Below are 17,164 nucleotides of genomic sequence, written 5' to 3'. Positions count from 1 at the left end.
CTCAGGATGTGAGGTGACAAACTGCAGAGACAGACTCGCAGAGAGGGCTCCCATCCTGAGCCCTCAGGAGACACTAGACTTGCTCTGTGCTCCATTCTGCAAGCACGACCTCAGGACTACCCAGCCTCTTCCACATTCCACCCATCGAATACACAGTCTTCCTTCCCTCTCTTCCTCCATCCCATGAATCTCCCATCTTTCCATCCTTCCTTACAGCTTTCTGCCCACCCCTCTACCCCTCTTCCATGGGTTAATTGAGGGAACAAACATTTGTAAGCCCGACTAAGCGTCAGTCACATACCTTGTATGGGGGAACGCAAGGCAATGGTGTGCTAGGAATATCCAGCTCTTCAGGGGGAAAAATCCCAGGTTTACATATTTGCCGGATTTTAAAGTAAATATTCATGCCGCAGCTGGTTTCAAACTATCGGCCTAATATCAATCAAATGTCAAAATTTCTGCAGTCCTAAGAGTGGGGTCTGTGGGCAGCATGAGGTGCTGCTCAGGCCTGAGTGGGGTCCCATACCCTGAATCCTGGCAGAGGGCAAACTGAAAGGTACAGGTTGGTTTTAAGTATTTCATCTGCCTCACCTCCTAGCCTTGCAGTGGTCTTCTGTATCCACTAACTCACCACCCTCATGCAGCCTGGTGGTTGCCAGGCCCCATGCCGGTAGCTTGTGCAGGTGGAGCCTGGACACAGGGTCACCTCCACCCTAGGGCACACTGCATTTGATGCTGGCTGCCTTGTGGCTAAGCCAGGTCCCTATGAAGGATGCTGCTCACTCACCAGAAAACCGGAGGTGCTATCCAGCAGGCAGCGTACGCGGCAGATGAAGCAACGTGTCAGGAAGGCTGAGAACTCAGTGGGTGAGCCCATGCCCCCTTCCTGGGCCCTGAGCAACCTCCCCAGGATCGTGTCGTCTGCTTCCAAGGCAGTGCAGGAGTGTGGCACGGAGGCAGAGGCCATGACCGAGAGAGAGCCATAAAGACATCAACAATCTAGTGGACTGTGTCACAGCCAGCACGAGGTTCACAACACACACCACCCCAGCTGCATGGCTCGCATCACTGCACAAGCCTTTGCTGCCCATGTGCTCTGGGGGATTTACCTCCACTGACCCCTTCCCTTAAAGGCACGGAGTTTCAGTTTTGCTAGTTTGAGCTTCATGAAATGATAGGGATGCGGGCACCGGTGCTGGAATTTTGCAATCAACTTGCTAAGGTGAATGAATCGTGCAGCTACACGAGGCTGTGGTGGAAACTTCCCTGTGAGTTATTCAGAGCCCATGGATGTGTGTGGAAACACCAGAGAATGTTCCTGTGCACAGGACTGCCAGGCTGATGTTGTTCCCCAGCATGAACTTGTCTGTCCCTTCTGTGCTCACTCGCGTCTGTTGCTTACTAGGAGTTTGATGCCTCTTGAACTCAGGACAAACAAAAGCTTGGAGGGGAAGCGGTTCCCTGGAGTCATGTGCCCAACTGGCACCATGCTGTCAGGACTCTGGTACTTCTGGATTGGCAGAGAGGTATCCTGGTAGATAGGGTCCCGAAAAGAGCTTGGACACCAAGATACAAGTGCAGCAGCTCTAGGAAGGGCCAGAATCTGGGTCTCAAACACATGCTTGCCCCCCAACGTCACTGTGGTAAAGGCTGATCCCTGGCCCACAGCCTGCTGGAAGGCAGCAGAGATTAGAGATGTGGGGCCTTGTGAAAGGTCTGATCCCTGGGGTCAGTACCCAAAGGGACCACAGAGGATTGTGGGCCCTGCCCGCTCTGCTTCCTTTCTGTGCATCCTGGCCATGAAGGCAATGGTTTTGAATTGCCAGGCCCTCCTGTCCCATCAGAATCCTAGAAGCAATGCTTCTCCCAAAACCATGGGCTGAAAACACTCAAACTGTGAGCCAAAATAATACTTTCCTCTTCATAAATACATTATTTGGGGTATTTATCACAGTGATAGGGGACTGAAACATGAGGATCTGCACAAAACACCATGGGAAGGACCAGCTGCAGGACGTGGGGGAGGGTGGCTCTGCAGAAAGTGAAATTCAATGTGGAAGCCAACATGGATGGCAAAGGACAGCCAGGGTATCCAGGGCATGCACAGAGCTCAAGACACACTAACCCACCTGCCTCCATGTGTGGGGGCTGTGCACACCCCGCCTGTTGTGGGTCCATGGCCCAGTGGAGCTGCCGGCAGAAGTCCTGGCGGTCATCCACATGGATGTAGTCATAAATGTTCTGGTGCATTACGTCTGTCTGCAATATCAAAACAGTTGTTATAGCCTCACCCTGAATTTTCACACTCATTCTAGCAATTATAAAGTACAGCACTTCCACATCCCTCTGTCAAAGCAAGTCACGCCTGTGGAGAATTCCATGGGAAAGGCCTTGAGGCCAACACCACACCAGTGGAGACATGCTTCCCTGGACCTCACCAGCCCAGTGCCAGATGTATCCCAGTGGCCCCTGGCTGGGTGCCCACTCCAGGCTAAATTAGCGGCTTAGAAGCAGGTCGTCCGAGCACAGACACATTGGCCAAGATGTCCACCTTGCTAAATCACCTCCAGCTTATGGCACCTGTATGTTCACCACTGTGTGTCTTATGTCCCCTGTGACTTCCCGTTGTCTGGAACCAGGCTCAACCTACCAGAGTCTGAGATGCTTTGGGGACCTGCTAGTTTCTAAACCTCTCTCTGGTCCTCTGTTGTCCTCCTACCTCTTCTGGACAGCCTGGGCACGAGGTGACACTGACCCCCACAGGCACGGGGCTCTTGTTGGGAGACTAGTGTGGTAGTTGAAACCTAGACTGTAGCTATGAAAACTGACTTTGGGGGCCTCAGCTCTTCTGTTGTGGTACAATGTTCTCAGAAGGTGTGGGTAAATCAGGAGAGCCCACACAGGTCTCCTCTGCCCTCCACCTTCTCTAATGAAGAACAAGGCTCCTTCCTGCATTCAGAACCTGGACAAACACCTACCAGGGACAGTTGGAGCACTGTGAGACTGGACTGCTTCAGAACTTGCCCACTGAGAGTTTAAACTCTTCTGAACTGGATCCTTATGGGAGCTCAAAGGTTCTTTCTGGCTGGAGGAAAAGTCCCTTACCAATCACAACCTCATAAAAAGCTTCCCTTTTGAGGGAAGAACGTGCACATGTTATGCATGTACTCATTGTGGGTGAGATCTACCATCTTTTCCAGCATGCTCATTATTCCTAGATGAGCCCCATGGGGTCCTAGAGCATTCATTAAACAAGATGTACCTCAGGGAGGAGGCAAAGCGATGCAGACTTGGGCTTGGACTTCATCACCTGGCATCCTCAGTCTAAGGGAAAGTTCCTGTATGGCTGTATCTAGATGCCCCCCAAAGCTTCAGGCAGTCCTAGGTGGGGCTTTTTGGAGCTGGCTGGGTCTAGAATATGTGATCCTGGATTAAGAGTGTCCCATCCTGGGTGTGGGTGGCACTAATCAATATGCTTACAGCCTGGATAGAATATAAAGGCTGCTTCCGTTGTTTTGTTGCTGCTGCGTCTGCTGCTGTTTGCTACTCTGCTGCCTTCTGCTTGCCATGAGTTGTTTCTCCTCTGTGACGCCCCTCTGCCCTGCCATACTGCTTAGGAGCCAGCCGACTATGGACTGAAACCTCTACAAACTAAGCCAAAATAAACCTTTCCTCCTTTAACTATGGATTTTGGGTATTTTGTTTCAGCAATGAAAAAAGTAAGTAAGACAGTTCCCCTAAAAAGAAGAGTAAGGACTGGGGATTTAGCTCAGTGGTTCCACCGCCAGCCTCACAAGCCCAAGGTTCCGAGTTCAATCCCTGGTACCAAAAACAACAACAACAAAAGAAGAGTCAAGAGGGAGCCAGGAGGGGCAGAGAGGGGCTTGATACCTGCCATCCTCAGTCAGTGTTGCAGAGGCCCTTATGGCAGAAGTGGACACACCTCAGCTCACCTGGATTCTTAATGAACTTCTGTGGCTAAAGTAGGACATAGAAGCTGTGCCCTACACACCACATGCAGCTTCTGACCAGGATGCAACCACCAATCAGGGCACAAATGTTGCACCAAATAGCAAGCCATAATCCCCACAGCAGGCTGGTATGCCAATGGGACACTGCACTCTTTGGTGTCTGTCCCACCCAATATCACAGCCATGAGACTGGCCCATGTGTAGCTGCAGTGTCCCATTCCCACGTGGTGGTATTTTGCTGCCACTACAGTGCTTCAGTGCTGCTCATTCTCCAGCTGGTGGGTATGGTTGTCTTCCATGGGGCATTCTGGACACAACTGGGTATCCATGACTGGACACAACTGGGTGGCTGCTGGGGCAGGGGAAGGGTGCACATCAGTGGTTCACCTCCGGGTTGGTGCAGGCGCTGGCTCTGTTGTGGCAGCATTACCACTGCTCCCCATGCATACCAACACTTGGCATTTCAGCCCTCTTGCTGGGTGTGCAGTGACATCTCATTGTGGCTTTAATTTGCACGTCAGAAGAATGAGGTCTGTCCATGCGTTTGGTCTTGGGACGTTCATGTGTGTGCACGTGTACACTGTGTGCTTGCTGCTGGATTACCATCCACATAGATCGCACTGAGCTACCCAATCATGTGTTCCTATATGCACTCTGATGAGGATGTCTCCCACTGCCTAGCAGCCTGCCCATTTCCTCACAGACATTGGAATTCACTCTGCCATCTCCTAGAAACTTCTTTCATCTGCCTGATGGTTACTCTAGTATGGTGTGAGGTAGGAGACAAGATTCCTTTTTTCCCATTTGGATTCAGTTTTCTAGCATCATTTGAAATGATGCTATGAAATGAGCATATTTCCCCTCTCCCAGCAATGGGTTGGCCGTGAATCTGGCCCAATGGCTCTGGACATCTGACTGCACGGTCCATCCAGCCTCAAGCCCCAAGTCTCAGGAAGCTGTGCTTCTGGCAGCAGCACAGGATCCCAACAGTCACCACCGGCTTTCCCTTCCTCCTTTTTCCGGATGGTCTTGGATCTTCTTAGTCTCTGCACTTCATGGAAGCTTTAGAATAAGTTTTCCAAATTGCTCAGTTTTTGTTATAATTTCACTAACTCTGTAATTTGATTTGGAAAAAACTGTCATCTTTACAATTATATTGAGGCTCTCAATTCATGAATATAATACATCTCTCGATGTGTCTGGACTGGCCTTAATTTCTTTTAAAATAATGCTTTTTTGTGCATGTTCTATATGTCGTTTGGTAGATTTGTTCTTTGCGATGTGGGGGTTTTAATTCTGTCTGGGCAGCTTGTTTCTCTGTGTTTTGGTTTAGGGCCATGGGGTGAGCCCTGAGTAGCGCAATTGTGATGCTTGAGTGAGGTAGGAGGCTGGCATTGTCACTTGTGCTGCTGGCTCCCAGTGCTTGTCCCCACAAGCTTGACCCACAGCTTGGCAGAACCATGGCAGGGCTGTGTGACCCGAGAGCCCACAGTGTCCTGGAGGGCCTCATTCTTGTTCCCATACCCTCACTAGTTATGAAATGGATCCACCTAGAGGTATGTTGTCTGGCAGAGGGCAGAGCAAAACCAGAAAATCTATTTTTAAGGCAAATTTGAAGACGGTGAAATGTGAAAGCCTGAGGTTCAGGAAACAAAGTTCTGTGTTTCAATGACTAGCATGGCCTGTCTGACAGCCTCACATCCTTCTTCATCTCCTGTTTCCACCAAGGGATGTCAAAAGAAGGAATAAGCAGGTAGGAGGATGGGAAACGTGAAGGGGAGTCAGAGTTGGAGGACAGCTCCTCAGATGGCAATACAAACTCTGCTTTCATCCAGTGATTTCAGTCTTCATTTCAGCTTTGAACCACCATCTGTGTGTATCCCAGAATGAAAGTCTTCCTGGTTTAACCCATGGAACATTATAGCAGTCATCATTTTTACCCTTGTACAAAGTGTGCACCCATCTACTCTCAGGGCTGCAGGGTCACAACTGCTCAGCCATGAGCTAGGGCAGTCTCACTGGTTCACTCAGAGCTGGCATGGGTGACTGTGAAGGCACAAGCAGCTTCCTGAGTAACTGTCAGGGTGACTACAACACCCCTGGTTGCCCCGGGTTGCCAAAGCAAAGACATGGACAGTATGCTTGGCTGCAAGGGGAAGGAACTGGCTCCTGACTTTCTGCAAAGAGTCAGAAAGGAAAAGCTCACAAGAACACAGCTACTGTAACACTTTCCTGAAATGTCTGTATAAACTCAAGGCAAGCCCTGGTTTAATGGCACTTGAAAACAAATTATTTACACTAAAAGCAAAACTGTTTTTCACTTCTAATTCTTGGGGGAAGTAACTAACCAAGCTCCAAGAAAACAAAAGAGCCAGAGAGCAAGTTCTGACCCACAGCCAGAGCCCCAACACACAACACCTGCCTCTGTCCCCATCCTCCACAGCAAGGCCACCACTTTTGGCTAAAGTAAGAAGCTCTGCCTGTGTAAGGATCCTGAGCAACTCAGCAGACACAGGTGGGAACTGAGTAACTCTGAGCAGGCAGAACGCAGCCCCTGCAGATGAAACCACAGAGTCTGCATATAGCACTGTCTATGGGAGCCCACTCATATCACTGTGTCATATCTGCAACTGTCCACATCCCCAAGCTCTGCACTATCACAGGCACCAGGACCGCACAGCAAGAGGGGTCATCAAGCCTCTGCAAATAGCTGCTTTCTGTTCTTCCCTGTTCTCCACGGTGTAAGTGAAGTCCATGATTCCCATACAGGAAGTAGAAACGCCTCATCATGGCTGACCCTGGGATAGGGGTCATCTCAGGACTGAGGGACACAGCACTAACATTCAAGGTTCCCACCAGCAGGGACACATCACTAACAGCAGACCTGAGGTACCAAGCCATCCAGAGAAAGGAGGGGATACCTTTCCCAGGCACCATGAGTGCTTTCTTCCCACGCAGCCCTAGCAGCAGCTGGGGAGGCAGACAGCACACTGTGTACCATGTGGACAGGAAGTGAGGCACAGTGCGGTGCAATGATTGCAAAGATGGCAGCACCCAGCCTGCTGCCTTGTGCATCCTCGAAAGAGCAGTGGCTAGAGCCCTGGAGCTGGGTCAATGGCCAGTGTTCACGCTGCCTTCACAAGCTGTCCCCTCCAGTCCTCCACTCCACCTCCATGGCTGATCCAGGACTGGTGCTGAGCTGTGTCTAGAGGACAGGGTGAGAGGGTGCCAAGGCGCAAACAAGGGTATATGTACAACTCTACACACAGACTCCTAAGACAGAGGACAGGACAGTTGTGCGTTGTGGCAAGGTCAAGGTCCTGGAGTCCCTGGGATTTGCAGGGACTGGACCTTAAACCTAGAGGCAGAAGTAAGGCATTGCACAGCTAGTTCAGTTCTGGAAAACTACTCAAAATTGTAGTTTTCTTGGAAATTAGATAAAACACTATGCTGGCCTCAGGCAGAATTTTAACAATGTGTCAGAGATCTACACCTTCAGATCTTGGCTTCCTCTGCCTTTGGCGCTGCAGCCCTTGGCTTTCTGCCTGAACATGAGGTTTCAGTTGTAGTCACTCTATGTATTACCTTGCTGCCCCACACTTCCCTGCTGCGTGTCTATCCCAGCTCCAGAAGCATATGCCCTCTGCTGGCAGCAACTGGGGCAGTGGGGCGGGGGCCTGCTCCTGTGACTCAGTAGGTCAGGATACTCCAGGGCCCATTGTGCTATGGATGGGGGTGTCACACTCGGGGCTGCTTCCCTGTAGCTCTCTTGACTTCCACCAAGGGTGAATCCCAGCAAGCCTGGAGGGCAGCTCAGTGACCTCCACCACCAAGTGTCATGGCCTCACCTGCACCCAGAAGGGTCTGATGCTCAGCCTTAGGAGTCTCCAGGAGGGCCCCTTGAGTGCCTCTGCTCCTCCAAGTGCTGTTGTGCCCTTTGTGGCTTTCTTTACCCTTACCGATAAATCCTTGACTCTAGTCACAAGTTCTCATATTAAACTGTGCAATGACTGCACTCTAAACCAATCCTGACTAATATCCCATCTTCTTTATTTCCAAAGTTCTATTTGTTCTTTTTTTCATTATATGCTGTCCTTTCTTTATACTACCTTGTATTATTTCTAATATATTTATTTCCTAGCTTCTTTCAGAGTGTGTTGTTCTGAGCTCTTCTGGGAGGTGTCAAACAGGTCGTTCTGTCTGCGGGCTTCTGCTTGCTGATCATGTGTGATCTGTGGATCGCAAGATCAGCTTCAGAGGAGGCGTGTTGGTGATGGTTGCCTGAGTGTAGCACGAGGCCTGGGTTCTGAGTTCTTCTGGCCAGACCAGGAAGCCCTCCCTAACTCCTGGTGCAGGCTTGGATTCTACAGTTCACCTTTTTATTTCCTACCAAAGACTTCTTTTTCCTTCTAGAAACCAAGCAGAAACAAATTCCTTACTTCTTTCTGGGCCTTGGATAAGTCTTCTTATACCTTTCTGGGTGGGGTCATCCTTCCAAGTCCCAGTGTTTGAGGAGTCTCAATGCTAGCTCTCGGCCCCAAAGCCTGAATGATATATCCAACCTGGGCTGGCCTGGCAGCATCGTAAATGAACCACCTGCACATCAGTGAGGGCACTGCTGGAACAAATTGTGTCCTGATGTGCCAAGTGTCTGCAGCTAGAGATAGTGCTGCAACAGCTCCCTGGGTGGGAAACCAAGGACAGCCAGCCTGCTAGAAGTGGCCAACACTGTCATGCCTCCCACAAAGACCAGGAGGTGGGCTACCCCGGACAGAGCAAGCTTAGTGACATGGAAAGCTTCGTTTTAGATGTTTCTTAAACCTTCAAGACAAGAAACATTTGCAAAGGTAACAGATCCAGCATTTAACAGACTAAAAGCCCAATTTTGCCTTGTTTACCTGGTGGAAGCCCAGATAGTCCACAATCGTGGCCGATGCGTAAAATATCATCCCTTCTGCACTCACAACCAGAGCGAAGCCATTGAGAGACTAGAAGAAACAAGAAAACTGAAAATTGTCTTGCCCATAAAGGAAAAGAAAATGCAAAGTTTCTGTGTAAGTTTTCTACCAGTCTTCCCGTTTCACTGTCCACATTCATGCAATGCACCCTCCTGACTTTTTATTACCTTTTTGTAATAAGTCTCCATTAATAGGTAGCCAGAAGTTGGCTGTGGCTCATAAACCTAGACTTGCCTCTCTTTTCTTTACTTTTATTTTTTATAGGATTATTTTATAATATTCACCCAAAATGTCAAATTCAGAGGAGTGTAAGAGATTGGCTTTCTTTTCTTTTAATGCGTGCTTAATGACATAAAACAACATCACAATGACACAATGTGGAACACAAAGAAAAGCAGGGAACTTCCATTTCACTCTCTATGACCTTCCTTCCCTTGTCCTCCTTTTGCACACTGTCCTGGAACACTTTTTGAATTTTCTAGAAGCTTTTATCAAAAAAATTTTTAAACTTGGCTGGGCGTCATGGCGCACACCTGTAATCCCAGAACTCGGGAGGCTGAGTCAGGAGAATCGCTGTGAGTACGAGAACAGCCTGGGCTACATAGTGAGTTCCAGGGCAGTCTCAACTACATAGTGAGACCCTGTCTCAAAAATAAATACATAAATAAATACAAATCAAACTCTCCCCATCCTCTGGTGGCTTCCCAGAACCACCATCCATCAGTGAAGATGCACAGTGAAGAGACAGCAGGGCTACCTAGCACGTGGGCCATCCTCCAGCCCCCACCATCTCTCCCACCCATCACTTCTCTGTCAGCTGCCTCTACCTACCTTCTATATACCCTATCTCTCCATCTACCCGCTATCCGTGCACCCTCGAGTCACTGCCATTGAGATAACAAGAGAACCTCACTCATCTCAAATCACCGGAGACTTCACTGGGCAGTGCAGAAGCTGGGGTGAGAGGGTCGGCTGCCTGCACAGCAGCATTCACATTGCAGTTTGAACCCTTGAAGCAGGGACATTCAGAGACCATCACTTCCATGAGCAAATGCAATCGGCAATATATCATAGCAGTCATTTCTGTAATTCTTGAACATACTAGATACTCCCCGCTTCTTAAAAATATTCACCAATTTGTCCCAAATATATTTGTAATATGTAACAAATACATTCATCTTGGTGCTGGGGATTTAGCTCAGAGGTTCAGTGGCGTGCCTTGCAAGCGCAAGGACCCGAGTTCAATCCCCGGTACCAAAAAAAAAAAGAAAGAAAGAAAAAAAAGAAAGTATCTTAAATTTTAATCTCTCCTCGGCCTTTTGGCTAAGATCAAGTGTAGCATCTTGGGGACTGGTACACATATTATATTGCATGGTTATCATTTATACAGCCCCCTACCCTCTTATCTCCTCCTGCCCCAATTTATCAATTTGTTAAGTGATAAATTATTTTACCATTATAGATTTATTTCTTTGATTACTAATGAGATTGAAAAATACTTCATACCTTCATTGATAACTCAAATTTCTCTGGTTAACTGTAGGTATCGTGTGCTAATTTCTCTACTGAGGATTATACACATTAATTTGTAAGAGCTTGAAGACCTGTAAGCAGCCCAGGGTCAGCACTCTAACAAACCCAGCCCTCTTACTCATGCTGAAAAACAGAGAACAAGATAAGTGAAGGTACACAAAATGGAGCCCTCGTCACCATGTGTACACAAAGAGCACAACAATCTTAGAATTTTATATGAGCATGATGTCAGCACCAAATCCCAATAAGCATTAAAAAACCTGACACAGCAGAAAGTGTATGGTTCTCAAGGAACTAAAGAAAGAGGAGCCAACTGAATTTAATATTACTAGAGGAACAAATAAGAGTGAAAAAATCCAAAGAAAATGGGTTAGAGCAAATAATAGAGATCATCAACAAAGTCAAAATTTGGTTCTTTATAATTTTTATTAAAAAGTGATAAACAGGTGGACATGGTGGTATACATCTGTAATCCCAGTACTCTGAGAGGCTGTGGCAGAAGGATTCCAAGTTTGAGCCCAGTCTGGGTAATTTAGTGAGTTAGCAAGACCTTCTCTCTAAAAATAAAAAAAAGAACAGGACATGCAGCTCAGTATGAAGGCCCTGGGCTCAATCCGTGGTATTACAAAAAAGGTGATAACCCCTCAATAAAAATAAAAATTATTGACACTGGGAATTTATAGCTCCTCTAAATATTAAAGGTATAATAAGGAAATATTAAGAATGATATTCAGTAAATTAAAGTTAAAATAAAATGGAAAAATTTCTTGAGATACATAAAAAAGGATAAACTAGAAAATCTAAATTTGTAATGTCTCTATTTTTGTGGTGCTGAGGCTCAAATTCAGGGCCTTCACCACACTAGGCAAGTGGTCTACTTCTGAGCTGCACTCCCAGCCCTATCTAATATCTATTAAACAACCTGGATTTCTAATTTTCCCACAGAGAGAATTTCTGGCCCATATCAAGAAACATGAAATACCCAGAGTAAGTCTCCCAACCTGCATGCAAGGCCAGCCCATGGGAAGTTGAGGAACAGTGCAGAGGCCCGAGGAGCTCACAGATGCCCTCCCCGCATCTGGGTGCAGACCTACTAGCGCTGGTGCATTCCCCAAATTAATCTGAAGGTACAGCCTGACCCAAGCACAAGCACAAATGGGTAGAACCAGTTTTTCTTGGAGAAACTAACTGGAAACACAGAGGACTTGGCCAGGCTGAAGAACAGTCAGAAGAGCAGAGTGGTGGAACCTGGCTGACTTTGTGCCTGTCCTCAGAGCCATGGCCATCAGGATAGTGGCTGTGGGGCCAGCCAAGCTCAAGGTCAACTCATTAGGGAAGGAAGCCGGGACAGCTGATCATCTGTATGGAAAAATGGGCCCCAACTCCTGTCTCATTACACACACACACACACACACACACACACACACACACACACCAGTGTGGGACACACAACAAACACAGACATTAGACCAGAACCACAGAGCTCCTAAAATAACACAGGAAAACATTTTCATGAACATGGGGAAGGCAGGTTTGAACAGGATAGAATACACTAATCCTAAAGAAAAAACTTGATAAATTAGGGTTTCTTAAAAGATACCAGTAAGAAATGGAAGTAAGCCACAGGCTGGGAAAAAATAATCATAGCACACTGACAAAGAACATAATTTATTATATATAAAGAACTTTCACAAACAATAAAAACATGAACAACAATAAAATGATGAACAACCCAATTTTTAAAACATGGGCAAGACACTTAAACACATATTTTACAAAAAGAGAAAGAATAAGGGCCAGAATACACACAAAAATACATGAGCAGCACTAGGTGTCTTAGTCACTTTCCTCATTACTGGTAAGCAATACTCAATTTAGAGGAGGAGAGGTTTATTTGGCTCATGTTAGAATCCTCAGTCCTTACATAATCGGCCAACTCCAGGCAGAAGTGTCACGGTGGAAGGGGCTGGGCATGGGAAATCTGCTTACCTCAGTGCTGCTAGGAAACAGAGAGAGAAGGGAGGGAGGGAGCTCCACCTTCCAGGTCACAGCCTGGGACCCACCCCTTCTGACCAGGCCCCATTTTCTAACATCACATTTAGCTATAGCAACCCATAAACCAAAGGCCCTGCCTATGTGCACACAGGCTTTAGGAGGACATCGAGAAATAAACCCCTAACTCTTGTCATCAGGGAATGCAAACTAAAACCACACGAGGGGGCCATTTCTCACAGATCAAGATGGTCTCAGCTACAGCCTGACTGCACAGAACAGTGGGGATACGAGAAGCACAACTAGTGGGACTAAAACACCACAGTCACAGAGGAAGCTGCTTGCAGGTCCTGGCACAAGTAAATGTACAACCACCCCATGGCCTGGAAATTCCACTCTCAGCAGATTTTATGCATAATATTTTCTTCCTATTAAAATTAACATCTAAAATGGCTTAGGGCTGGGGATTTAGCTTAGTGGTTCCACCGCTTACCTCACACGTGCAAGGTCTTGTGTTTGATCTCTGGTACCAAACAAACAAACAAACAAACAAAAATAAAATGGCTTAGTAGCAGTTTGCCATATGGACATGCTATAATCCTTGTTTTAAAATGTTTAGTTTGTCTTCCTTTTGGGGTGAAATTTTTGGAGGAGACAAAACACTTCTAGACATTGGTAACAAAGTAAAAGTAGAAAAATGTGATTATCAGCCATGCATGGTAGCACACATCTATAATCCCAGAACTCAGGAGGCTGAGGCAGGAGGATCACTGTGAGTACGAGACCAGCCTGGGCTACATGTGAGTTCCAGGTCAGACTCAACTACACAGTGAGACCCTGTCCTAAAAAAAAAAATTGTGATTATATCAAACTAAGACCTCTCTACACAGTAAAGGAAGCAATCAACAGAAACAAAGTACAGGATGGGAGAAAATGTTTGCAAACTAAATCTGATAATGAATTAATATCCAGAATTACAAGGAATTCAATGCAATAGTAGAAAAATAATAATCTGACTAAAAATGTATAAATGATCTGAAGAGACATTTTTTTAGAAGAAGATATACAAATGGCCAAAATGTATATGAAGAAATGCTCAACACTGCTAATCATCAGGGAAATGCAAATTAGAATCATAATGAGATATCAACTCACTCCAGTAAGAATGGTTATCATCAAAGAGCCTAAAAATAAACAGGCACAGTGGCATATGCCTGTAATCTCCCAGCAATCAGGAGGCTGAGGCAGGAGGATCATGAGTTGAAGGGCAGCCTTAGCTCATAATGAGACCCTGTTTCAAAAGAAAAAAACATAAGCCAAACAAAACAAAAAAGTAAAGGTAACAAGTTCTGGTGAGGATGTGGAGAAAAGGGTACCTTTGAACACAGATAGTAGGAATGTAAATTAGCACAGGCATTATGGAAGGGTCCTTAAAAATTAAACATAGATCTACCACGTGATCCAGCAACTCCACTCCTGGAAATAAAGTCAGTGTGTTAAGAGATACCTGCGCACCTACTGCAGCACAGGTCACAATAGACAAAAATGGAAACAACTGAAAGGACCATCAACAGAATGAACAGATAAGCAAGATGTGGTTCACAGACACAATGGAATATTATTCAGCCATAAAAAGATTGAAATCCTGTCATCTGCAGGACTGTGCGTGGGCATTGTGTTGAGCAGGCACCAAGTGTCAAATGCAGCATGGTCTAACTCATGTAGCACACACACACACAAAAGCCAACTTTTCAGTAAAGAAGACAAGAGAGGTTATTAGAAGTGAGGAAGGGAAGGAAATGTTGTATAATATGTGCCAAAATACAGTTAGACAAAAGCAGTAAGTTCTAGTGTTCTATATAGCAAGTAAGATGTCTATAGTGTGCCGCCCTGTATTGTGCATTCTATAAAGCTATAGAAGGGAGAACCTGAAGGTTCTCAACACTGAGAAATGGTAATTGTTTAAAGAGAGGGAAATGATGATTGCTGTAACTTAATCATTACATTATATATTGATTATCACCCTGTACCTATAAATGCATACAATTGCTATGTGTTAATAAAATCCCCACTCTTAATTCACAAAAATATCTGAACCTGGTTATTCACAGCAGCTGTATTCATCATAAGCCAAAGCTAGTCAAAAGCAAATGTCTATCAATTGGAGAATGGATAAACATATTGCAAGATAATAATACACAATAAAAAAAACAAATTTAAAAAGAACTATGGATTGTGAAAAATATGGACAAACCAGGTGTGGTGATGCATGCCTGTAACCCTAGCATTCAAGAGGCTGAGGCGAGAAGATTGCAGCAAGTTCAAGGCCAACCTGGCTAGGTTCAAGGCAAGCCTGAATTACATAGTGAGACTGTGTCAAAACAAATAAATAAATAAATATAAATTTGAAAAACATAGATGAATCTCAGAAACATTATTAAGTAAAGGTAACCAGACACAGATGTATATACTCTGAGCCTCTATGAAGTCTAAAACCAGGTCAGATATCTACAGTGATAAATATCAGAAAGTGGCTCCTTGCGGGCTGCAGGGGGAGAGTGACTGAATAAAAGTGGGAGAAAGACCACCTACAGACAAATTTGAGACTATGAGTAAAATATGCACTTTCTAGAAAAAAATATAATTAATCAAAATTAACCCCTGTAGAGACAGAAAATTTAAAAGATCAATTTCTGTAGAAGAAACAGAGAAAGGTATTAAGGAACTGCTCCCCCAAAGGTCCGGATAATTTTAAAATGGAATTCTGCCAAATCTCTAAAGATCAGGTAACATTGATGCCCCACTAATTATTCAAAAGCACAGATATAGTGAAGTAACATTCTCAACCCTTTTTGAGAAGTGTAACACTGACACTTTAATGCGGAAAGTGCAAGAAAAAGAAAGTTACAAATTAGCATCACCTTTGACTATTGACATAAATATGTTAAATAAAATTTCAACAGACTCTGATTTCACATTAAGAGAACAATGCACCAATCACCAAGTGCATTCATTCCATTAACACAAGGCAGGCCTGATGCTGGAAGCACCTTTAACATGTCATACTACATACTAAAGGAGAAATATCTTGACTATTCCCCATCAATGGTGAAAAGCCTTCAGTGAAATTTAATGCTCATTATTAATAAAAACAATCAAGAAAACAGAGTTGTTAAATCCTTTCCTGAATTGGCAGTCCATCTCATCACTGGTTTCACAACCCCAAGAGGGGACAGAAGGACCTAGTTCAGGGTCAGAAACCCATAACACAAAAGTGAACTAACTAAACAGACTCATCTCACACCACACCCATCCAGAGTTCACAAGAGGGCTCACTCACACTTTCCATCATTGTTGTCATACTGACGCAGTCTCCCAAGACTCCTGTGCTCCCTCCATCCCTGTTCTCTCACCAACTAATGCTGCCTAAGCCTCCTGGGATCCAAGTTCTGGCCTTCCCAGAGGACAGACTGTGAATTTCATACCATCCACAGGTTCAAGCCCAGACTGGGCAACTTAGTGACTTAGCGAGACCCTGCTGAAAAGAAAGAAGGAAAGAAAGAGAGAGAGAGAGAGAGAGAGAGAGAGAGAGAGAGAGAGAGAGAGAGAGAGAGGGAGGGAGGGAGGAAGGAAGGAAGGAAGGAAGGAAGGAAGGAAGGAAGGAAGGAAGGGAGAGAAAAAAAAGGATAGATTGACTTTCAGGAAGATGGTGGAGTGGTGAACAGCAAAGAACCTGTCAAAGATTTAGTGTCCTGACACTGGAATTTAGCAACATGAGAAGGAGAAGGAGGGAATGGGTCCTCACTGAAGGTGCAGGCTGGCTGGGACTATCTACTACCCCACCACAAATCTAAAGCTAGCTTGCTGGGATTAATCAATTCAGATTTGGACTCTGTCTGCCTACATTGTCTACTAGTGACAGCAGAGGTACACCTTGAATTTAATTTTTTCCTTTTCTCTCCCCGCCCCTTTCTAGTTCTTGTTGTTTTGTTTTTTCTTGATTGTTTGAACATGGTTTCTGGTTTTTGTTGTTGTTCTTCTTCTTCTGTTCTGTTCTTGGTTTTGTTTTTGTTTTTGGTAACAGGGATTGAATTTGGATCCTTGTGCTTGCAAGGCAGGCAGCAGAACCACTGAGCTAATTCCCTAGCCCTGTTCTTGATTTTATTTCTTCCTTTCTCCTTCCCTCCTGTCTTCTTCACCAGTTTTCCAAAGTTTGTATGATCTTCCTTTGTCCTCCAGCCTCACTTCTAATCTCTTCCTCTTCTTCTATTTCTCTATTCCCCCCACAACCCTTTTTAAATCTTCTCCCCTAAGGGTAGTATCACCATATTAGGGGCCTACTTATTACATACAATTTTCTGGTTCATTTTAGATTTTGTTATATAACCACAAATCTAGTTCATATGGTTAAAAGTGAAAAATTAAGTGTTACCAGTTTGTCATTTTCTAGGCTATATTTTATGCTATTGTTATTGGTGCTTATACTGCTTCAGTCAAGGTGGTAAAACTGTGCTAATCAGGTGTTTTTCCCAGGATACCAAGACTGAGATTTTTCTAAAGGTCTTATAAAAAAACCCAAAAAACTATAGGCTAGGGCCGGGGATTTAGCTCAGCGGTTTGGTAGCCTGCCTCGCAAGTACAAGGACCTGAGTTCGATCCCTGGTACCACACACACACAAAAAAAAAAAAAAAAAAAAAAAAAAAAAAAAA

The 17,164-nt window shown here is 45.4% G+C and overlaps 1 protein-coding gene across 3 annotated transcripts in view; it reads right to left on the bottom strand.

The window, feature by feature from the left end:
- Ahrr (aryl-hydrocarbon receptor repressor) overlaps positions 1 to 17,164 on the bottom strand; it is a 92,003-nt gene that overhangs the window by 7,142 nt on the left and 67,697 nt on the right. For 2 of the 3 annotated variants that reach the window (XM_033767210.1, XM_010603832.2), the window contains 3 exons: positions 8,870 to 8,959; positions 2,130 to 2,259; positions 788 to 921 (listed from right to left, as the gene is read on the bottom strand). In XM_033767210.1, the coding sequence (XP_033623101.1) occupies positions 788 to 921; positions 2,130 to 2,259; positions 8,870 to 8,959 (354 nt within the window). Of the gene's footprint in view, positions 1 to 787; positions 922 to 2,129; positions 2,260 to 8,869; positions 8,960 to 12,947; positions 12,970 to 17,164 lie in introns of those variants that run through there. The other variant, XM_010603910.2, reaches the window with a different exon arrangement.

The sequence above is a fragment of the Fukomys damarensis genome, unplaced genomic scaffold (assembly GCF_012274545.1).
Source record: "Fukomys damarensis isolate Sample0158 unplaced genomic scaffold, DMR_v1.0_HiC HiC_scaffold_1, whole genome shotgun sequence".
Taxonomy (NCBI): Eukaryota; Metazoa; Chordata; class Mammalia; order Rodentia; family Bathyergidae; genus Fukomys; species Fukomys damarensis.
This window is presented reverse-complemented; position numbering and strand designations above follow the sequence as displayed.